This window comes from Cebus imitator, unplaced genomic scaffold, assembly GCF_001604975.1.
Source record: "Cebus imitator isolate Cc_AM_T3 unplaced genomic scaffold, Cebus_imitator-1.0 Scaffold115, whole genome shotgun sequence".
In the NCBI taxonomy this organism is placed as follows: domain Eukaryota; kingdom Metazoa; phylum Chordata; class Mammalia; order Primates; family Cebidae; genus Cebus; species Cebus imitator.
The window spans coordinates 1204216-1229290 of NW_016107430.1; the positions used below are offsets into that span (position 1 = coordinate 1204216).

At 36.9% G+C, this 25075-nt stretch overlaps 1 protein-coding gene across 1 annotated transcript; it reads left to right on the forward strand.

Annotated features, from left to right (window-relative positions):
* The first annotated feature begins 361 nt into the window (after positions 1 to 361).
* Positions 362 to 2694, forward strand: KIF2B (kinesin family member 2B). Its single transcript, XM_017538787.1, has one exon. The coding sequence runs from the start codon at positions 510 to 512 to the stop codon at positions 2529 to 2531; it is 2022 nt and encodes a 673-aa protein (XP_017394276.1). The 5' UTR covers positions 362 to 509; the 3' UTR covers positions 2532 to 2694.
* Positions 2695 to 25075: the final 22381 nt, after the last annotated feature.

The following is a 25075-nucleotide window of genomic DNA, read 5'->3' on the forward strand; positions in this document are numbered from 1 at the left end:
TTTATCTGTTCCCACTGATCACTGGAGAGTTAAAGTTTAAGGGAATGTCATAGCAATTCTCAAATTAAAGCACTGAGCTTTGAGACTGCCAGCCAAGGCCTCCTGGGAGACTGGATACTTCCAAAGCTTAGGCGTAAATGTACATGGGATGTATAAATTAAATTTCAACTCCATGATTCCCATTGCTTCTCTGTTCCCTGCACTTTCTCACCATGATCCGGAAAGCATGCCACATCCTCTTCCAACCCCTTCACCCTGACTGGCAGAGAATAATCTCTGCATTCCTTTGTGCTCGTGGTACCTTTCACTCCTAACCCATAGGCTCTGCCGTCTCTTCTCATCCTTTTGTGACGCGAGTGGCCCCAGTCCGGGCCCCTGACTGCTAGGCTCACAAAGGCAGGCGTAGACTGCAACCGTGCTCAGTGCTCCGGGGGCTTCAGGCTGGCTTGGGTCCTGCTGCGCCAACCCCAAGGGCCCTGGAGCGTGCCCTGCTACCTCCATCACTCACCATGGCCAGCCGTTTCTGCCGCCCTGTGTCCCCACGCCTCTCGCCCCAGAAGCCCTTGAAGCCACATTTCGGAGACATCCAAGTGGGCGTCTGCGTGGCGATCCAGCGCAGCGACAAGCGGATGCACCTCGCTGTGGTCACGGAGATCAACAGAGAAAACTCTTGGGTCACGGTAGAGTGGTTGGAGAAAGCAGTCAAAAAAGGCAAGAAGATTGACCTGGAGACCATACTCCTGTTGAATCCAGCTCTGAACTCCCCTGAGCACCGCCTGCCGCCCGGGCCCTTATCCCCTTTGTCTCCGGCGCCCTCTTCGGCCATCGGGGACCGGATTTCCACCACGAAATGGGTTGCGATGATCCCCCAGAAAAACAAAACAGCCTCAGGAGACAGCCTGGACGTGAGTGTCCCCAGCAAACCTTGTCTGATGAAGAAGAAAAAGTCTCCCTGCCTCCAGGAAATTGAGAAACTGCAGAAGCAGCGGGAAAAGCGCAGACGGCTGCAGCAGGAGATCCGAGCTAGACGCGCCCTCAATGTCAACACCGGAAACCCCAACTATGAGATCATGCACATGATCGAAGAGTGTCGGAGGCACCTGAACAGCAGCAAGATCTCAGTGCTGGAGCCCCCGCAAGAACATCGCATCTGCGTCTGCGTGAGAAAGCGGCCTCTCAACCAGCGAGAGACCACGATGAAGGACTTGGATATCATCACCATCCCTTCGGACAATGTGGTTATGGTGCATGAGTCCAAGCAAAAGGTGGACCTCACCCGCTACCTGGAGAACCAGATCTTCTGCTTTGACCATGCCTTCGACGACACAGCCTCCAACGAGTTGGTGTACCAGTTCACCGCCCAGCCACTGGTGGAGTCCATCTTCCGCAAGGGTATGGCCACCTGCTTTGCCTATGGGCAGACGGGCAGTGGGAAGACGTACACCATGGGTGGAGACTTTCCAGGAAGGGCCCAAGATTGTTCCAAGGGCATTTATGCTCTAGTGGCACAGGATGTCTTTCTCCTGCTCAGAAACTCCACTTATGAGGAGCTGGACCTCAAAGTCTATGGGACATTTTTTGAGATTTATGGGGGCAAGGTGTATGATTTGTTGAACTGGAAGAAGAAGTTGCAAGTCCTTGAGGATAGCAATCAGCAAATCCAAGTGGTCGGGCTGCAGGAGAAAGAGGTGTGTTGTGTGGAGGAAGTGCTGAACCTTGTGGAAATAGGGAATAGCTGCCGGACTTCCAGGCAAACGTCTGTCAACGCTCACTCATCCAGGAGCCATGCAGTGTTCCAGATCATCCTGAAGTCAAGAGGGAAATTGCACGGCAAGTTTTCCCTTGTTGATTTAGCTGGGAACGAAAGGGGAGCAGATACCTCCAAAGCCAGCCGGAAAAGGCAGCTGGAAGGGGCAGACATTAACAAGAGTCTCTTAGCTCTCAAAGAATGTATTCTGGCTTTGGGCCAGAACAAACCCCACACCCCATTCAGAGCCAGCAAACTCACACAGGTGCTCCGGGACTCCTTTATAGGCCAGAACTCCTTCACTTGCATGATTGCGACTATCTCTCCAGGGATGACCTCTTGTGAAAACACCCTCAACACTTTAAGATATGCAAACAGAGTAAAAGAATTAAATGTAGAGGTAAGGCCCTACCATCATTGCCTCTATCCAGTAGGAGATGAAGCACCAAGGATGTTAAAAAGACACATCAGAAATTCAGAAATGTCTCTTCAGAGGGATAAATTTATTAAAATACCTTGTATACAGAGTGAGGAGCAGAAAGAGATTGAAGAGGTTGAAACATTACCCACTCTTTTAGGGAAGGATACTACAACTTCAAGGAAGGGATCTAGCCAATGGTTGGAGAACATCCAGGAGACAGCTGACAGAGTCAATCACGACGTTGATTTTTGCATTGCCCAGTCTTTGTCCATTTTGGAGCAGAAAATTGGCATTCTGACTGAGATCCAAAAGAAACTGAAATTAGTACGAGCTGACCTCCACGAGAAGAGCAAGGTAGAGTGAAGCCAATGGCAAGAGATCAGTTCCTAAACGCTGCAGTGCTGCAGTTTTCACCGCTCTTATACAGGAAAATTGTCCGAATTATCTAAATATAAAGATCCTCCTGAAAAGCTGAAAACATCTTAAAATACATTGATTGGAAACATGCTGTTTCTTCTGTCTCTGTATTTCTGTCGTTTGTTTTCATTCTGCTGAACAGTAGTTTTTAGCAGGGAATGATTCCTCCCCAGCCCCTGCCAGGACATTTGGCAATGTCTGGAAACATTTTTGATGATCACAACTGGAGGTGATGAGGATACTAGCATACAGTGGGTCCAGGGCCAGAAATGCTGCAAAACATCCTAAAACGTACAGCAGCAGTTCCCCCCTCACCGCCCCCAACCTTTTTGACATCATGGACCAGTTTTGTGGAAAAGAGTTTTCCCATGGGTGAGGTTGGAGATGAAACTGCCCCACTTCAGATCATCAGGCATTAGTCTCATAAGGAGCGTGCAGCAACCTAGCTCCCTCACATGCACAGTTGACAATGGGGTTTGTGCTCCTGTAAGAATCTAATCTGACAGGAGGCAGAGCTCAGGCAGTAATGCCTGCTCACTGGCCGCTTACCTCCTGTTATGTAGCCCTGTTCTCAAAAGACCACAGACCTACTGGTCTGCAGCCCAGGGGTTGAAGGCCCCGGATATTCAGGACAGCTTCTTACAACAATAACTACCCTGTTGCAAACATCGATGGTATTGAGGTTGAGAAACCTTGCTGTAGAAGAAACCGGCTGTGATGAAAGCAGATACACTAAATTTCCAGCTGGGAAGCAAAATACTGTGAGTTAAAGGAACTAGATTGGAGTAAATCCATTGGGGTACACAATGGAGTAAATCTAATGATGCCGCTCATGAATCTTTCTCTTGCATTGCTGTTTAGATTCAACTGGTTTCTAAGATCTAATCATACCGGGAGGCTGAATTTTCCTTGAAACCATGTATGAGAGCCAAAACTAAGAGGGACTTTTTCAAAAAAATATTTGAGTTGAAAAGGCAAAGTATTGTGCTTCTTTGGAGTGATTAAAGTGCATGTGTGTAGGTGTGTGTGTGTGTGTGCACGTTTTGCATAAGTAGGGCTTTGTTGACTTCGGTGTCTGTAATATTTTTCCTCACATGCACTTTACCACGTATTGTACTTATATGCTTCACTCAAAAAGCCGTATTTTATCAAATTGGAGCAGGGAATAACTCAGCAAAACAGTAGAAAAGCTCCCACCTAAAGTGGAACACATCCCATAAATACCTCAAAAGTAGTGTCAGAAACATTGATACCTTAGATGGGTTAGATAATTGGAACATTTTCCTGATTCAAGGATCACAAAGTCCATTCTTTCTTTTTAAGAAATGCTAATCTGATATGTAAATACCAATATAATAAATATATTTATATACAGCAAACTAGCAAACATTACATAAAACAGTATAATGAAAAAAGGGGTCTTTTGGTTTCAAATCTTATCCGTTCCAAATGTTTTTTTTAAAGAATTAAATGGAAATGATTTACAAAGAAAGTGCATGCCAGATTAAGGAAATTTAGACAATACGCAGTCTCCAAATTTTGCTTCTCCTATTATTTTCAAATGTTTACCTGAAAATAAACAAAGGCCTCATTAACATTATGATAACTGGTACATTACTATAGAGTAGAATAATAATGTCCCAGCAAAAGCTATCAGTGTGAAACAATAAGGATCACCATGAACATCTGGTCTTTCGTAATTAATATTTGTGGTCTTTAAAACACAAACAGGCGTACACATTTAGTAGTACTTTGATTTGATTGCATTAAATCAATAAATTATAAAGAATATTATGACAAATTTGAGTCTTCAATCCATGAATATTTCTCTTGGAAGTTTATTTAGTTTTTTTTTTATTAATTTCCAAATCTTTGTAATTGTCCATGTTGAGGTGTTGTATCCATTTCATTAAAACCATGATTAGATAGTCAATTAGATAATCAATGTTTTTAAGGCTAATCTAAGTTTTATCACATTTAAATGTAATTTTTTTAAAAATTGTACTTTAGGTTCTAGGGTACATGTGGAGATCATGCAGGATTGTTGCATAGGTACATACATGGCAAGGTGGTTTGCTGCCTTCATCCGCCTATCACCTATATCTGATATTTCCCCCCTCATCTCTCCCCACCCTCTCCCCTAGCCCCGCTGTCCCTCCCCTACCCTTCCACCACTGACCGCAGTGTGTGATGCTCCCCTCCCTGTGTCCACATGTCCTAATTGTTCAATACCCGTCCATGAGTGATAACATATGGTGTTTGGTTACCTGTTCTTGTGTCAGTTTGCTGAGAATTATGGTTTCCAGATTCATCCATGTCCCTATGAAGGACATGAACTCATCGTTTTTTTATGGATGTGTAGTATTCCATGGTGTATACGTGCCACATTTTCTTTATCCAGTCTATCGATGATGGACATTTGGGTTGTTTCCAGGTCTATGCTATTGTGAACATTGCCGTAATGAACATACGTGTGCACGTGACTTTATAATAGAAGAATTTATAATTCTTTGGATATATACCCAGTAATGGGATTGCTGGGTAAAATCGTATTTCTATTTCTAGGTCCTTGAGTAATCGCCACACTGTCTTCCACAATGGCTGAACTAATTTACACTCCCACCAACAGTGTAAAAGTGTTCCTATTTCTCCACATCCTCTCCAACATCTGTTGTCTCCAGATTTTTTAATGATGGTCATTCTCACTGGGATGAGATGGTATCTCAAAGTGGTTTTGATTTGCATTTCTCTAATGACCAGTGATGATGAGCATTTTTTCATATGTTTCTTGGCTTTATAATAATGTCTTCTTTTGTAAAGTGTCTGTTCATATGCTTCACCCACTTTTGAATGCATTTGTTTGTTTTTTTCTTGTAAATCTGTTTTAGTTCTTTGTAGATTCTGGATATTAGCCCTTTGTCAGATGAATAGATTGCAAAAATTTTTTCCTATTCTGTTGGTTGCCGGTTCACTCTATTGATTGTTTCCTTTGCTGTACAGAAGATCTGGAGTTTAATTAGATCTCATTTGTCTATTTTGGCTTTTGTTGCCATTGTTTTTGGTGTATTAGCCATGAAGTCCTTGCCTATGCCTATGTCCTGAATGGTTTTGCCTAGGTTTTCTTCCAGGGTTTTTATGATGTTCCGTCTTATGTTTAGATCTTTAATCCACCTGGAATTAGTTTTAGTGTAAGGTGTCAGGAAGGGGTCCAGTTTCTGCTTTCTGCACATGGCTAGCCAGCTTTCCCAACACCATTTATTGAACAGGGAATCCTTTCCCCATTGCTTGTTTTTGACTGGTTTGTCAAAGATCAGATGGTTGTAGATATGTTGTGTTGCCTCCGCGACCTCTGTTCTGTTCCATTGGTCTATATCTCTGTTTTGGTACCAGTACCATGCTGTTTTGATTACTGTAGCCNCCAGTTTTCCCAACACCATTTATTAAACAGGGAATCCTTTCCCCATTGCTTGTTTTTGTCAGGTTTGTCAAAGATCAGATGATTGTAGATGTGTGTTGTTGCTTCTGAGGTCTCTGTTCTGTTCCATTGGTCTATGTCTCTGTTTTGGGACCAGTACCATGCTGTTTTGATTACTGTGGCCTTGTTGTATAGTTTGAAGTCAGGCAGCATGATGCCTCCCACTATGTTCTTTTTGCTTAGGATTATCTTGGCTATGCAGGCTCTCTTTTGGTTCCATATGAAGTTTGAAGTCGTTTTTTCCAGGTCTGTGAAGAAGGTCACTGGTAGCTTGATGGAGATACCATTGAATCTATAAATTACTTTGATTTGTTGATTCTTCCCAACAATGAGCATGGGATGTTTTTCCATCTGTTTGTGTCCTCTCTTATTTTGTTGAGCAGTGGTTTATAGTTCTCCTTGAAGAGGTCCTTTACATCCTTTGTTAGTTGTATTCCTAGGTATTTTATTCTTTTTGTAGCAATTTTGAATGGGAGTTCACTTTTGATTTGGCTCTCTGTTTGTCTGTTATTGGTATATAGTAATGCTTGTGATTTCTGCATATTGGTATTGTATCCTGAGACTTTGCTGAAGTTGCTTATCAGTCTGAGGTGATTTTGGGCTAAGATGATGGGGTCTTCTAAATATACAATCATGTCATTTGCAAATAGAAACAATTTGTATTCCTCTTTTCCTAACTGAATACCCTTTATTTCTTTTTCTTGCCTGATTGCTCTGGCTAGAACTTCCAATAGTATATTGAATAGGAGTGATGAGAGAGGGCATCCTTGTCTTGTGCCAGGTTTCAAAGGAAATGCTTCCAGTTTTTTCCTGTTTAGTATGATACTGGCTGTAGGTTTGTTGTAAACGTCTTTTATTATTTTGTGATACGTACCATCAATTCATAGTTTATTGAGGGTTTTTAGCATAAAGGCTGTTGAATTTTGTCAAAGGCCTTTTCTGCATCTATTGAGATAATCATGTAGTTTTTGTCTTTGGTTCTGTTTATGTGATGGATTACATTAATAGACTTGCGTATGTTGAATGAGCGTTGCGTCCCCAGGAAGAAACCTACTTGATCATGATGAATAAGCTTTTTGATCTGCTGTTGCATTCTGTTTGCCAGTATTTCATTGAAGATTTTTGCATCAATGTTCATCATGGATATTGGCCTGAAGATTTCTTTTTTAGTTGAGTCTCTGCCTGGTTTTGGTATCGGGATGATGTTGGTCTCACAAAATGAGTTAGGGAGGATTCCCTCTTTTTGTATTGTTTGGAATAGTTTCAGAAGGAATGGTACCAGCTCCTCTTTGTATGCTTTAAATGTAATTTTCAAAATATTCCTAATACATACAGGAAAAGTTAGTGTTTGTATTTGGACCTTTTTATTTAATGATAAATTCACTTACTAATTCTTATAGAATTTAAAATATATTACATTGGATATTTTTAGGAACATAATTATGGTATATGTGAATCATAAAAAATTTGTTTCTCCCCTTCCAATTTTTATGCCTTTTATTCAAAAGTATATACTTTTATTACCTTATTCCCATAAGACCCTGTACGTAATGTTGAGTAGAAAAAGTCATAAAAGCCATTGTCTTGTTCTCAATCTCAAAATAAAATATTTTGATAGTTTAGCAATTAGTATAGTTTAGTGGTTCGATTTTTAGACATAGACCAATCTTATTGGAATAATTTTTTCATCTATGTCTAGTCATCATTAATGAGTGCTAAATTTTATCCTGTCTTTCCTTCATCTATTTAGATGACCATATGATATTTTTCTTTAGTCTCTAAGTGTAATAAATTACAATAACTTTTCAAATGTTAGGTCAGTCTTATTTTTTGAAATAAATTCAATGTATACTTTTTAGACATCACTGAATTAGAAATAGTAATAATTAGTTTAGGATTTTTGCATCTATATTCATGAGAGATATTTTGCTATAATTTTCTTTTCTTTTGATATCTTCCTCAGGGTCTGGAATTAAGATTGTGCTATAAAATAAATTAAGAAGCCTATTCCCTTTTTTTATTTTTTGAAATCATTTGAATATCATTTTTTTTTTTTTTTTGAGATGGAGTCTCATTCTGTCACCAAGGCTGGAGTGCAGTGGCATGACCTCAGCTCACTGCAACCTCCACCTCCTGGATTCAAATAATTCTGTCTCAGCCTCCAACATAGCTGGGATTACAGGCACACGCCACCACACCCAGCTAACTTTTTGCTATGGGGTTTCGCCATGTTGGCCAGCATGGTCTCAAACTCCTGCCCTCTGATAATCCACCCTCCTCAGGCTCCCAAAATGCTGGGATTACAGGTGGGAGCCACAGACCGGGCTGGATAGGATTTCTGTTAAATTTTTGTTAAATATTTCGAAGCTATCTGTCTCTGGACTTACCTTCATCACAAAATTTTCTAGATACAATTCACTTAGTGAAAATAATATTATTCAAGTCTAGACTTAATATTTTGCTTATACCAGCTTTAATACATTTTATTAATTTATTCTCATAAAACTATTCTATAATCATTATCTGTCATGCCCATATTATTGATTTCTAATTGATCCATCCTGGTACTGGTAAATTATGTCTTCTTTTTTTTATTTTTAATCAGACTTGTTACATGTTTATAAATTATATTAGTTTTTTTCAAGGAAACAACTCCTGGCTATTTTCTCTATTTTTTTTTTAATTTTATTAATTCCATTTTTCCTTGTTTCTGATTTCCACTTTTTTCATTTTATTAATTTCTGTGCTTAGATAAATTTGTCATCTTTTAAAATACTTTTTAGATTATAAATATTCTTTTTAACTACTGCTTTTAATCTACATTGTATTTTTATTAAAAAATTGAATACTCAAATATTCAAAGTATTCATTTTTTTCTAATTTTCACTTACATATAAGTCATTGAAAGCATTGTTACATGACTATTTTTAAATTTGTTGAATTGTGTTGTTCAAATATTTTATAACACTTATTTATTCTTTACCATGATATTAAATTCTTAAACTTTAATTGTGGGTTTATCTACTTTTTTAAAAAAACTCTGAGTTTTCAGTTAATGTAGTTTGAGGCTATGTTCTCATTCCATATAAATTTGGAGTTTTATATATTCCTGTTGAGTTCACAGTTTTAATATACTAAATTTTTCTCTGTTTCTTGTAATTTTTCTTGAATTAAATTCTGCATTTCTTAATATTAGTATAGATGATATTAGCTTTATTTTAGTTTGTATTTGTATGGTATATGTTTTGCTGCCCTTTTATTTTGAATCTTTCTGTTCTTTACAGCTAAGATTAATTCTTTATAAAAATATGTAATTGGTTCTATATCATTTTTTAATCCCATATTATAAGCTTTGCTTTTAATAAGAACATTTATGTCATTTAAGATTTAATGTAACTACTGATATATTTAGGTTTATGTCTGTGAGCATTTATTTCCTGTAATTTGAAAATTATATCATGCATTCTTATTACATTTCTTCATAGAAATGAAACTGCCTTAAATATTTTAGTTCATTGTTTCTTTTCCAGATTTTGCTTTTTGTCTTTTAATTATATAAAGTATTATATAATATCTTATATAAAGTATTATATATATATGCTTTTAATACATCATTATTAATATTTAAACAGTGAATATGAATTTAAAGAACATGTTTATTTTTCTGATATTCTTAATTCTGTATACTTTGTATTTAATTCTTTATAGCTTATACTTTATTCTTAATTCTTTACTATTTACATTTTGGGTCATTTTTCTTCTTACATGACTCATATATATGTATGTAAGAGTAAGCCTGTTAGTGAAAATTCTGTTAATTTAAATGGCCTTTATTTTACCTTATTTTTGAAGTATATTTTTGCTCTTTATAGAAATTTTTGGTCATCTATTCTTTCATTTATGTATATATTTATTTGCCCTTCAGAGAAGTCATTTTATTTTATTATTTTGCCATTTCTATTAAAAATTAACTGTCATTTTCAGAAACTTTTAAGATTTTTTTTCTTCTTGATTTCAAATCACCATTGGTTTTTCTATAATGTGACAAAGTGTATCTTTTTTATTTATTCTTCTTGTGTTTTATAAAACTTTTAAATCAATCACTGATACACTTCATGAGTTTTAATAAAGTATCAACTCTTTTTTTTTTGAGAAGGAGTTTCCCTCTGTTTCCCTAGCTAGACTGCAGTGGTATGATCCCAACTCACTGCAAACCTCCGCCTCCCAGGTTCAAACAATTCTCCTGCTACAGCCTCTCAAGTAGCTGGGACTACAGGCGCCTGTCACCATGCCTGGCTCATTTTTGTATTTTTAGTAGAGATGGGTTTCACCATGTTGGCCAGGCTGGTCTTGAACTCCCGACCTCAGGTGATCCACCTGCCTTGGCCTTCCAAAGTGCTGGGATTACAGACATGAGCCACTGCATCCAGCCAAAGTGTTAACTTTCAACACTTCAAATATTATTTTTGCATCTTTCTATGTCTTCCCTTCTTGGAAGTATAAATACTTTAGTATTCTACATGTTTCATACTTTTTTTTATCTAGTTTGTATTAATTTATCTCTTAATGCTTCAATTTGGACACTATCTAATTGCATGTCTTCCATTTCACTAATCCTCTGTGTCAAAACTATTAAACTCATGCATTAAATTTTTAATTTCAACTTTTATTCTTAATTCTAGGATTTTCACTTGACTTTTTTAAAGTAGATCTCTGTTATTTGGTAAAGTTCTCTATATTTTTATTTTTTATTTTTTCAACATATTAATCTTAATTTTAAAGAAACTTGCTCAATATCCGGTCTATTTGTAATCATCTTTTTGTTGTTTTTTCTGTTAATTCGAGTTCTTTGGTACTTTGTATTAGTATGTCTAGTATGTTTTGATTGAATGCTGAACAATATGTATGACATAATGTGAAGGCTCTATACGATGTTATATTCTTTCAAAGAGGATTTATTTTTCTTTCTGAAGACATACAGAGTAAGGCATATCACCTTGATCCCTTGTTCTGGCTTACTCTTAATTTTTGGGCAAAACATATCTGGCAACTTAACTAAAAGCTGCTACTGTCATGGATTCTTGCTTTTCTAAATCTATAAGCTTGATAAATTATCTGGTGGCTTTTAATCTGTTTTCAACAGCTTTATGATTTTTTTTTCACATTTGGACCTTGCTCTATGCATGCACAGTCTTAGTAATACATTAAGGAGAAATTGCACACATATTAAATATTTCAATTCTCTGTCCTCCTTTTTTGTTGGCTCTGGTAGGCCTGAACTTTAATGTTAGGCTTTTGTGAAACTGTGTCCCTGTGAGACTGCATCAATATATACTTGGTTACTGCTTTCTGTTTTGGATTACTGTTCAGACTCAAGAATCAGCAAATGCTCTAAGAGGGAAGGTAGCAGTGACTATAGTAAGCATCTCAATGTGGTTACCTTTCCCTGTGTATTTTTTAAAATATTCTTATTGAGATGTAATTTACATAACATATAATTCACCAATTTAAAGTAGATAATCAATGGTCTTTGGAATATTCACACAGTTGTCTATCCATCAGCACAGTTCATTTTAAAACATTTTCAATTCCCTTCAAAGAAGTCCTACACCCTTTAGGTATCACTTCTTAACATCCCCGCCTCTCTAGCTCTAGGCGATCATTAATCTACTTTCTGTGTCTGTAACTTTGCAATTTTGCCCTCCCATCTTCTGACTGCCTTTTTGTTCTTCAGTGCCTTCCTAAATAGCTGTATTTTTGAACATTATTCAACTTTATTGTGTTCTTAGTAAGATAGCTTGTTACTCTATCTTGATGATAGTATAGTTGTTGACATAAATAATGAATAATGGTTATGTACTTTATACATGACTTTGTTGGCATATTAATCCATTTTCTGTTGCATATAACAGAATACCTGAAACTGGGTAATTTATAAAGAAAAATAATTTATTTCTTAGAGTTATTAGGCTGGGAAGTCCAAGGTTGATGGGCTATATCTCGTGAAGGCCTTCTTGCTTGTCAGGACTCACTGCAGAGCCCTAGGTAATTATACTGTTAGGGAACTGAGTGTATTCACTCAAGTCAGTTCTTCTTATAAAGCCAGTAGATACATTTTATGATAGTCCACTAAACCATTAACCCATTAATTCATGAATGAATTAATACATTCATGAAGTCAGAGTCCTCATGACTCAATCATCTTTTAAAGACCCTATCTCTCAGTACTGCCACACTGAGGGTTAAATTTCAACATGAGTTTTGGAGGGAACAAATGTTCAAACTAAAGCAGTAGGCAAATTATCTATCAATGAAATTACTTAGAATGAATTTTAATCTATCTCAAGTAAATTAAAGTTTTTATTCTGTGTGAAACTTAGCAAGAAAGGAAGAGAAGCATATCCACATAGGTAATGAATGGTACTGATGACTGGGAAATAAGTACAAAAACTATAGGACAATGTTGAAGATATCATTTAACACAATAATATTTGTTAGTTATTTGTGGCTTTTTCCCTAGGCTGTGATTGCCTGTCACAGTTTTAGAAATTGAAAATGGAGGTAAGTCCTGAGAGCAATTTAACAGATTTTCTTATCCCTACCAAACTGTTGTATAAACAAACCTGTTTGTGTGTTTACGTGTGTGTATAGTTATATGTATATGTGTATATAAATATATAGTAATATGTAAATATGCATGTATAACAAGATACATATTGTTATATGTAATTTTCTAAGGATTCTTACATTCAAATTTGTAGAATACAACTTAAAACTTCTCCTTCAGTAAAAAATAGCTTGCTTTCTATTTCTTAGTTTCTTTAATTCCATTACATTAAAATTCTTTCTTAATTAGTGCACTTTAATATTTCCATTGACATTAGTATTTGTTCCTGAGAATATATATAGTACTTGAAATAATGTAAAAATAGAGCATAAAATTTTATATTGAATATAATAAAATAAAAATATTATGTAAATGAAAACTCAGAAAATAAATTAATTGGGGTCCACTATAAGAGAATTGCTGACAGCCTGCACAGATGCCCTGAAGTTAAAAAAAGATTGTAAGTAAATTAATGCTTTAACAAGATTGTAGAAAAAAAATGCCAGAGCTGCTAAATCAAGAAAAATAAATACTTTCGGTACTTTGAAAACATCCATTTACACACAAAAAACTTGACATGCTAATTATAAGCTATGCTTATCTATTAATTAAAGTAGATTTTTTCCAATCCTGTAGTGGACAAACTTATTTTGAATGGCTGCGTGAACTTGCACTCAATAAAACTACTTTTAAAATACCAAACTTAAAGTTTTATAATTGTAAATTTTTCTTCCCATAATTAATCTGTAATCATAAATTTTTTATATTATTATTATGCTACTTATTTGGTAAAATTATGTTTTAATAATCTACATGACAAAACTGTATGAGAATCCTAGATAGATATTTATGTGCTGCTTAGGTGAATGTATAAATTAGTTTTTGCTTACAATTTGATTGCAGATTTAAAATATTCTTATAGCAGAAATACAGTTTCTAACATGTGCTTCTTAGGAAAAAAATGTCAAATCTGTTATTCAAAGTTTAGATATTATCTTCAAAGCAAACCTGTCATTTATAAACTGTTTGTTTAATTATTTTTATTCTCCAAAAGGGCAACTCCAGATTGCAAACCTTAACACATCATTTTTCTGAAATTTGATTTTTTTTCCTAGTTAAGAAATTTTCATTTTAATCTTAAATAAATGTGTCTGAAAATTCTTTTAAAAAGGCTTAAAGAAGATACTGGCCAAAAAAGTATTAAGGGCTTAAACAAGATATTGATTCAAATTACTAACTGAAGATAAAAACAAGACAGAGAGAGGTAGCCTTGGCACTTCTTTTTTTTATTATTATGTATTTTTATCATAAAGCTAGATCTTGCAGAAAATTTGGAAAGCTAGAAATGTATAAATCAGAACAATTAACAGACTCATATTCTTATCTTTCAGAGATAACCACTGTTTTCATTTTGGCAACAGACCTTGAAATCCACTCTCTTATGCATCTTTGTATCTAGAAAAGGATTATTTTTATTTTTTATTATTTATTTATTTATTTTTTTAATTTTACTTTAAGTGTATTCTATATCCAGCATTTCTCCCCATGTTATCCCTCCCCACCCCCTGCTGTCACTCCTGTACCCAACTCAACTGCCCCCAGCGTGTGATGCTCCTCTCCCTGAGTCCACATGTTCTCATTGTTCAACACCCACCTATGAGTGAGAACATGCAGTGTTTGGTTCTCTGTTCTTGCGTCACTTTGCTGAGAATGATGGTTTCCAGATTCATCCAAGTCCCTACAAAGGACAAAAACTTATTGTTTTTTATGGTTGCATAGTAGTCCATGGTGTATATGTACCACATTTTCTTTGTCTAGTCTATCATTGATGGGCATTTGGGTTGGTTCCAGGACTTTGCTATTCTACACAGGGCTGCAACGAACATACGTGTGCATGCGTCTTCATAATAGAAAAATTTATAGTTCTTTGGGTATATACCCAGTAATGGGATTCCTGGGTCAAATGGAATTTCTATTTCTAGATCCTTGAGAAATTGCCACACTGTCTTACACGATGGTTGAACTAATTTACACTCCCACCAACAGGGTAAAAGTGTTCTTATTTCTTCACATACTCTCCAGCATCTGTTGTCTCCAGATTTTTTAATTATTGCCATTCTAACTTGCATGAGATGGTATCTCAATGTGGTTTTGATTTGCATTTCTCTGGTGACCAGTGATGATGAGCATTTTTTAATATGTTTGTTGGCCTCACATACGTCTTCTTTTGAAAAGTGTCTGTTCATATCCTTTGCCCACTTTTGAATGAGGTTGTTTGTTTTTTTCTTGTATATTTGTTTTAGTTTTTGTAGATTCTGGATATTAGCCCTTTGTCAAATGGGTAGATGGCAAAAATTTTTTCCCATTCTGTTGGTTGCCAGATCACTCTAATGATGGTTTCCTTTGCTGTACAGAAGCTCTGAAGTTTAATTAGATCCCATTTGTCTATTTTGGCTTTTGTTGCCATTACTTTTTGCCTACCTTTTCTTCTAGTGTTTTTATAGTGTTAGGCTTTATGTTTAAATCATTAATCCATCTGGAGTTAATTTTAGTGTAAGGTGACAGGAAGGAGTCCAGTTTCTGCTTTCTGCACATTTCTAGCCAGTTTTCCTAACACCATTTGTTAAACATGGAGTCCTGTCACCATTGCTTGTTTTTGTCAGGTTTATCAAAGATCAGATGGTTGTAGATGTGTGGTGTTGCTTCTGGGGTCTCTGTTCTGTTCCATTGGTCTATGTCTCTGTTTTGGTCCCAGTACCACGCTGTTTTGATTACTGTAGCCTTATAATATAGTTTGAAATTCGGCAGTGTGATGCCTTTAGCTTTGTTCTTTTTGCTTTGTCTTGGCCCTGTGGGCTCTCTTGTGATTCCATATGAAGTTTATAGTGGTTTTTTCCAGTTCTGTGAAGAAGGTCATTGGTAGCTTGATGGAGATAGCATTGAATCTATAGATTACTTTTCATAATATTAATTCTTCCTAACCATGAGCATGGAATATTTTTCCATCTGTTTGTGACCTCCCTTATTTCATTGAGCAGTGGTTTGTAGTTCCTGAAGAGGTCCTTTACATCCTTTGTTAGTTGTATTCTCAGGTATTTTATTCTCTTCGTAGCAGTTGTGAATGGGAGTTCACTCTTGATTTGGCTCTCTGTTTGTCTGTTATTGATGTGTAGGAATGCTTTTGATTTCTGCACATTTATCCTGAGACTTCACTGAAGTTGCTTATCAGTTTGAGAAGATTTTGGGCTAAGACAATGGGGTCTTCTAGATGATATACTATCATGTCATCTGCAAATAGAGACAGTTTGACTTCCTCCTTTCCTAATTGAATACCCTTTATTCCTTTTTCTTGCCTGATTTTTCTGGCTAGAACTTCTAATACTGCATTGAATAGGAGTGGTAAGAGAGGGAATCCTTGTCTACTGCCTGATTTCAAAGGGAATTCTTCCAGCTTTTTCCCGTTCAGTATGATATTGGCTGTAGGTTTGTCATAAATGGCTTTTATCATTTTATGAGACATTCCATCCATACCTGCTTTATTGAGAGTTTTTTGCATGAAGGGCTGTTGAATTTTGTTGAAGGTCATCTCTGCATCTATTGAGATAATCATGTGGTTTTTGTCTTTGGTTCCCTTTATGTGATGGATTACATGTATGGATTTCCATATGTTGAACCAGCCTTGCATCCTCGGGATGAAGCCTACTTGATCATGATGAATAAGCTTTTTGATGTGCTGTTGCAATCGGTTTGCCAGTATTTTATTGAAGATTTTTGCGTCGATGTTCATCATGGATATTGGCCTGAAGTTTTCTTTTTTAGTTGAGTCTCTGCCTGGATTTGGTATCAGGATGATGTTGGTCTCATAAAATGAGTTAGGGAGGATTCCTTCCTTTTGTATTGTTTGGAATAGTTTCAGAAGGAATGGTTCCAGCTCCTCTTTGTATGTCTGGTAGAATTTGGCTCTGAACCCATCTGGTCCTGGACATTTTTCGGTTGGTAGGCTATTGATTGTTGCCTCTACTTCACCCTTTTTATTGGTCTGTACAGGATTTCAACTTCCTCCTGGTTTATTCTTGGGACAGTGCAAGTGTCCAGGAATTTATCCATTTCTTCCTGGTTTACTGGTTTGTGTGCATAGAGTTGTTTGTAGTAATCTCTGATGGTAGTTTGTATTTCTGTGGAATCGGTGGTGATATCCCCTTTATCTTTTTTTATTGCATCTATTTGATTCTTCTCTCTTTTCTTTTTTATTAGTCTGGCTAGTGGTCTGTCTATTTTGTTGATCTTTTAAAAAAAACAGCTCCTGAATTTATTGATTTTTTGAAGGGTTTTTTGTGTCTGTATCTCCTTCAGTTTGGCTCTGATTTTAGTTTTTTCTTGTCTTCTGCTAGCTTTTGAGTTTCTTGATCTTCCTCCTCTGGCTCTTTCAATTTTGATGATAGGGTGTCAATTTTAGCTATTTCATTTTTTCTTATGTGGGCATTTATTGCTATATATTTCCATCTTGACACTGCTTTAAAGGTGTCCCAGAGATTCTCGTAAGTTGTGTCTTCATTCTGATTAGTTTCAAAAAACATCTTTATTTCTGCCTTCATTTCATTGTTTATCCAGTCAACACTCAGAAGCAAGCTGTTCAGTTTCCAAGTAGTTGTGCGGATTTGAGTGAGTTTCTTAATTCTAAGTTCTAATCTGATTGTGCTGTGGTCTGAGAGACTGTTATGATTTCCATTCTTTTGCATTTGCTGAGGAGCGATTTGCTTCCAATGATGTGGTCAATTTTAGAGTAAGTGCAATGTGGTGCTGAGAAGAATGTATATTCTGTGGATTTGGGGTGGAGTGTTCTGTATATGTCTATTAGGTCCACTTGGTCCAGCTCTGCATTCAAGTCCTGCATATCCATGTTAATTTTCTGTCTCATTGATCTAATATTGACAGTGGAGTGTTGAAGTCTCCCGCTATTACTGTGTGAGAGTCTAAATCTCATTTTAGGTCATTAAGAACTAGCTTTATGTATCTGGGTGCTCCTGTGTTGGTTGTGTATATATTTAGGATAGTTAGCTCTTCTTGTTGGATTGATCCTTTTACCATTATGTAGTGTCCTTCTTTGTCTCTTTTGATCTTTGTTGGTTTGAAGTTCATTTTATCAGAGACTAGGATTGCAACCCCTGCTTTTTTTTGTTCTCCATTTGCTTGGTAGATCTTCTTCCATCCCTTTATTTTGAGTCTCTGTGTGTCTTTGTATGTGACATGGGTTTCCTGAATAAAGCACACCAATGGGTCTTGACTTTTTATCCAGTTTGCCAGTCTGTGTCTCTTGATAGGGGTGTTTAGGCTGTTTACATTCAATGTTAATATTGTTATGTGTGAATTTGATCCTGCCATTTTGTTACTGGCTGTTTTTCTTGCCTATTAATTGACTAATTTTCTTCATTGCATTTTTGGTCTTTGCCATTTGGTGTGCTTTTGCAGTGGCTGGTACTTGTTCCTTTCCTTGTTTAGTGTTCCTTTCAGGAGCTCTTGTAAGGCAGGTCTGGTGGTGAGGAAATCTCTCAGCAATTGCTTGTCCATAAAGGATTTTATTTCTCCTTCACTTAGGAAGCTTAGTTTGGCTGGATATGACATTCTGGGTTGAAAGTTCTTTTCTTTAAGGATGTTGAATATTGGGCCCCCACTCTCTTCTGGCTTGTAGGGTTTCTGCTGAGCGATCTGCTGTGAGTCTGCGTGGCTTCCCTCTGTGGGTGACCCGACCTTTCTCAGACTGCCCTTAGCATTTTTTCCTTCATTTCAACCCTGGTGAATCTGACAATTATGTGCCTTGGGTTTACTCTTCTTGAGGAATATCTTTGTGGAGTTCTCTGTATTTCTTGGATTTGAATGTTGAACTGCCTTGCTAGGCTGGGGAAGTTCTCCTGGATAACATCCTGGAGCATGTTTTCCAGCTTGGATTCAGTCTCTCCATCACATTCAGGTACACCGATCAAGCATACATTAGGTCTTTTCATATAATCCCACATTTCTTGGAGGCTTTATTCATTTCTTTTCACTCTTTTTTCTCTTGTCTTGCCTTTTCTTTTTATTTCATTGAGTTGCTCTTCAATCTCTGATATGCTTTCTTCTGCTTGATCGTATTGACTATTAAAACTCGTGTTTTCTTCACGTAGTTCTCGTGCTATTTTTCAGCTCCATCAAATCATTTATGTTCTCTCTAAGCTGGTTATTCTAGTTAGCATTTTGTCTAACCTTTTTTCAAGGTTTTTGGTTTCTTTGCATTTAGTTAGAATTTGTTCCTTTAGCTCAGAAAATTTTGTTATTATCCACCTTCTGAAGCCTATTTCTGTCAATTCTTCACACTCTTTCTCAGTCATGTTTTATTCCCATGTTGTTGAGGAGTTGTGATCCCTTGAAAGAGAACAGGTGTTCTAGTCTTTGATGTTTTCATCTTTTTTTGTGCTGTTTTTTACCATCTTCGTGGATTTACCTGGCTGTGGTGTCAGGGAGCTGCTTGATGAGGTTGCTTGTCTGCCTGTCCCGGCACTACTGGGTTTCTTGGGACTCCTTTGGTTAATAGGGAAGCTTCCTGTGTCTTTTTTGTTTATACGGGGATATTAGGCCCACCTCTTCCGCTGACCTGTAAGCAATGCTAGGTCATCAAGAACACCATCCTGTTGCTAAGTAGTCTTCCTGTGTTTTTTGTTAAAACATGTAGCCTAGTCCCACCCCTCTAATGGTGGGTTATGTCCTTTTCCTCCACTGTGCTGGATCATTAAGGATTCAGCTCAGATTGTGGCACTGGCTACACAACCCCCTAGAATCAGAGCTTTAGCCCTCTGGTGTTTGTGGGGGAGGGTAGGGACCCACTCACCGGCACCCAGCTGTCTCCCCCTTTCAGCTTCCTCTGTCTCTGGTCATGGGGTAGGGGCCCACGGAGCTGCTCGGTCAGTCCTCCTGCTTACAGCTCCCTCTCTTTCCGGGCAGGGTGAGGGGGTGATAGCTTGGTTCACAGGCTTTCCTGGCTGGCTTTTGGGCTTATGCGTCTGTTTAGGTCTGTGCACCAATACGGGACACCGTCTTGGTTTATTATTCAACTCTGTGCTCGTAATTCCTGGCACTTGACTGGTAAAGATCCCCTTTACTGTGTATTGCTGAGGCTTTGGGGAAGTGCTGTATCTGGAACGGAGTGCCAGAGTGGAGCCTCCAGCTCACCGGTCAGATGCACTTTCTGGGTGAAGCAGCACCCCTCCCCACCTCACTCTGCATTGCCTGGGCTTTACTCACCACTCACCATCAGAAGAGATCCGTTGAAATGCCCCTCATACCTCCGTTGGAGCTATGAGATCTCTAGATTTCTGTGTCTCTCTCGCTGGGTGTTGTGCACCAGAGTTGCGTCTATTCAGCCATCTTCCCTCACACTCCCGACTTTGCACTTCTAAAAACCACCTGTGTTTGAGGTGATTCTGAACATGAATGAAGCTGTCTTCTGGTCATAGCTAGATACAAGGGCTTGAATGGTAACAGCAAAAAGGAACACGGTAATTCAGAGCAGGAGAAATGGAAATTATTATCAAGGCAACAATTACAAATGGTTTTACCTGAAAGTAATTGAAATAAGGGTTATGGCATGGTACCAGTTAACTAATAGACTAAGCTCAGACACATGTCTGTTATGAAGTTGTGAGGACAGAAAGGAGGAATACATTAGGCCATGGTGGAGAATCTAGTTTTTATACTATTTGGACATTAGTCCAAATGTTGAGATTAAAATCAAGCTAAGTGAGCCAAAACACCTGCCTTAGAGTTAAATATTTGGGGTTTGAGTTAAGGCTTTGTCACCTAGTAGCTATGTGAATTCAGACAAATTTTTGACCATCTGTATTCTTTATTATTTTTCTTACATGTTAAAAATCAGTCAAAATATCCTCTATGCCAATGTCACAGAGTCATTTTGGAGGATCAACTTACGAAGTTTCAATAAAATAAGATTTTACTAATAATCTTCTATGTCTTGAATTTCAACTATGAGGAAAAGTATAGCTCCTTGTGTTTACTCACATGTGTTTGTTTACCCTGTTGGTAGTTTCTTTTGCTCTGCAGAAGCTCTTTAGTTTAATTAGATTCCAGATGTCAATTTTTGCTTTTGTTGTGATTAGTTCTGGAGGCTTCATCATGAAATCTTTTCCCATGCTTATGTCATGAATGGTATTGCCTAGGTTGTCTTCTAGGATTTTTATAATTTGAGTTTTACATTTAAGTCTTTAATACTTCATGAGTTAATTTTTGTATGTGGTGTAAGTTATGTTGTTGTTTTTTGAGAGGGAGTTTCACTCTTGTTGCCCAGGCTGGAGTGCAATAGTGTGATCTCAGCTCACCACAACCTCTGCCTTCTGGGTTCAAGCGATTCCCTGCCTCCGCCTCTCAAGTAGCTAGGATCACAGGCACGCACCACCATGCCCAGCTAATTTTTTGTATTTTTAATAGAGACAGGGTTTCTCCATGTTGGTTGGGCTGGTCTCAAACTCCTGACCTCAGGTAATTTGCCTGCCTTGGCCTCCCAAAGTGTTGGGATTACTAGCATCACTATACCAAGCTGTAAGTTAATTTTTGTATGTGTGTTTGTTCGTGGTGTAAGATTGAAACTGAGTGGGTGCAGTTTCAATTTTCTGTATACGGCTAGCTAGTTATCCTAGAACCATTATTTGAATAAGAAATTCTCTCCCTTTGCTTTTGTCAGGTTTGTCAAAGATCAGATAGATGTAGGTGTGCAGTCTTATTTCTGTGTTCTCTATTACTCCGCATTTGTCTATGTGTCTGTTTTTATACCAATACCATGCTGTTTTGGTTACTATCGCCCAGTAGAATAGATTGAAGTTGGGTAACATGATGTTTCAAGTTTTGTTCTTTTGCTTAGGATTGTGTTGGCTATTTGGGCTCTTCTTTGGTTCCAAATGAATTTTAAATTTTTAAAAAAATAATTCTGTATAGAATGTCATTGGTAGTTTAATAGAAATATTGAGTTTATAAATTGCTTTGGGCCGTATGGCTATTTTAACAATATTGATTCTTCCTATTCATGAGCATGAGATGTTTTTCCAATTGTTTGTGTCATCTCTGATGTCTTTGAGCAGTGTTTTGTGATTTTCCTTGTAGAGATCGTTCACTTCCCTGGTTATCTGTAGTCCCAGGGAAGGGATGTTTTAAATTCTTTTTGTGGCAATTGTGAATAGGAGTACATTTCTGATTTGGCTCTGGGCTTGACTGTTGTTGGTGTATATGAATGCTAGTGATTTCTGCACATTGATTTTGCATCCTGAGACATTGCTGAAATTGTTTATCAACTTAAGAAGCTTTTGGGCTGAGACTATGGGGTTATCGAGGTATAGGGTCATGTCTGCAAACTGGGATAGTTTGACTCCCTCTCTTCCTACTTGGATGTCCTTTCTTTCTCTTGACTAATTGTTCTGGCCAGGACTTCCAATAGTATGTTGAATAGGCATGGTGAGAGAGGACATCCTTATAATAAAGGGTCATATCTCTACACTGGCACCTACCTTGATTCAGCTTTTCAATTTGGCCCCAAACAAGAAATTCCACCATACACTGGCTAATGCTTCTCCTTTGACCTAGCCACAGGGTTCCTTTAGGTATTTTGCCTTCCACTGTCACATGTGTGCCACACTCAGCTCTATAAGAAAGCTTCTGACTCTCTCCTGCCACCTACCAGGATATACCCTGAGGCTCTGTATCTTTGGCTTTAGCCATTGCTTAACAACATACAACTCTCTCAACACATGCCAGCATGTAGAAACATAGCCAGGACTGAGCATGGGTTATCTCACTCTTTCAGTACTCAAACCAATGTAGGGTTTTACCACAACCCTGTAAGACATGGTCCAGAATAAAAAAAAAGAACACAAGACAACTCTTGTCCCTATATAATCCTTCTCTTGTTCTCTCTCATTCTATAACCACTGGGATCTTATTTGAGTCGGAAAGCAGAAAAAATTGGCTTATGGAGTAAACTTTATGACCTATGTCTTGTAAGATCATACTTCAGAAAAGCAAAAACTCACCCTCTTGCACTTCTAAATACTTTTTCTATCGAGATCATAATCTCTATTTTCAGTACCAACAGTCTATTTTAAGACTAAAATATAAAATATTGACCCATTTATTTTTCCCTGGGTTTCTTTTCCTAAAAGGCACAATCCCTTATTTTCCTAGCTATTGGATAGGGGCTGACAGGACAATAAACTGCGTTTGAAGTGTGAGGGTAGCAGTGATGAAAGTGTAGACACATCAATAATTCAACACATGTCCTTTCTCCCATTAGAAATAAAAGACTAAGAAAAGAGATTCTGTTATTATTTTGACACCTATGTTCTCAGCATCTAGAATAGCACCTGGAAAAATAAATATTTGTTGAATGAAGACTTGTACATAAGGTGGGTCAAATCTTTATCAACACAATCACCCTCAGAAGTATTGAAAGAGAAAAGGACTAGCAGCAGAAACCTGAGAAAAACAAATATTTTCAGGTGCAAGATAATGGACAAATTATTAGTGAAGACGGTTAAGAAGGAGAGGTCAGCAAATTAGAAGAAAACCAGGAGAAAATAGAAAAGTGGCACAGAAAGCAAGGAAGGAGAGAATTCAAAGGGCAGAGATGGTAAACTACGTTAAGAAGAAAATAAAAAGCAGTGATTAAGTAGAATAAAGGCTTAAGAGCAGGTTCAATGGTTTTGACAGTTTATAGGCCATTAATATCCTTTGAGAAATCAGCTTGAATGAAATAGTTGGTTCAGAACTCAGATTGCAAAGGGTTGAAAAATCAGAATGCTTTCGCATTCAAAGCAGCCAAGATAATGAAGGCGAAAGTGCTTCCTAAATTCCTAAAGCACTTTACAAATACAATTAGAATACACAGCTTGTTAGATTTAGGTCCTGACTGTTGCTCATTCACCAAACTTTCTGAATTCATCTATTTTTCTTGGCATCAAGAACAGGCAGCTAGGGCTTTAACTAAGTATGTCACAATCAATGAAACAGATGTTACATTTCCTTACCATTCTTCTTCCTTGACCTAAACTTTCTTCATATCATACCCAGGTTTAAAGTAATGCACTGTCATTAAACAATATTCAAATGCACCCCACTGTTGCTCTAGGTCATTTCAGTAGGTCATCTTCCTATTGCCAACATCTTCACAGCTTGCCCTCAGCTTCTTAAAAAATTCTGATTTGTTGAGGCAAAACTGATAAAACTTTGAGTATGTCCTTGACCTCAGCCATGAAATCTGGAACACAATCTATCACTTAACCATGCCTCAGAACTGGGCGCCATTGCATTATTTTGAATACTTCTCCTTGCTTGGCTTCTCTATCCCTGATTTCCATTTTATGGATTCCCTGTCTATCAAGTGAACTACTAGACATTGCATGAACTTGATACAATTAATTATACTCTCAAAGTTTTCTTTTCCTGACTCCAGCATATATATCTCAACCTCATTCTAACTTTCCTTTTAATGACACCTAATTGTCAGAACATTAATAGAAAGGCATAAAATCAGAATTTTTTGTTTGGTTATATTTAAAATAATTCAGAAAGTAATGATTTGAGTCTATTAATTTGTTTCATAGAAAAAACACTAGCAGATATTAATATTTAAAGGTTCCTGCCACTATTTGAGCTTTTTCTACCAGAACATTATAACTTATCTTTTCAGCACCAGAACTGTTTATGAAGAAAAATAATCAAATGAAATAATTTCATAGTTATTTTTATTGGCAAAAGAGTGACATCTATTGTTCAGTGTTATATAAAATGAAATTTAAAAATCAAAAGCAATGCCTTATTTTTCATATGATTAACTCCAGAATAATAACTTCTTAAATTTATTGTTTCAAAAAGACTAATAGGCGATATTCAACAATTCATTTTTATTATGAAATCAGATGTAGGTGATTATTTAGGATCATGAATATATAATTATGATTCAAAGGCCCAGGATCTGTCTAGGTACTAAAAATAAAGATGACAAAGTAAGATAATTAAGATAGAAATATGGAATAAAATTCTTAAAGGTGGCTGCTTTCTTTTTTTCTATGTATGTATTTTTCTTGTTCTAAATCAGTCAAATATGTTTACTGAATTCTGTGAAACCCCAAATTGAATTCTAAATTCAAGGCAAGTTTCTGTTCCCATATTAATTCTGTTGTTAACTAAATCTATGAATTTAGACAAGTTGTTTTTCTCCTGGCTAGTTAATTATCTACGAAAATATGAATGTGAGACTTGAACTGAAGGTAGTCAACTTCCTGCTAACATTCATTTTCCCTTAAGATGCAATTCAGAATCATTAGTTTTAGCAAAAATTTTTAAAGTTTGACCATACTGAGTGTCCATTAGGAT

What these genes read in the sequence shown, in the direction of transcription:
- KIF2B (XM_017538787.1), top strand. Translation starts at nt 510, where the DNA reads ATGGCCAGCCGTTTCTGCCGCCCTGTGTCCCCACGCCTCTCGCCCCAG.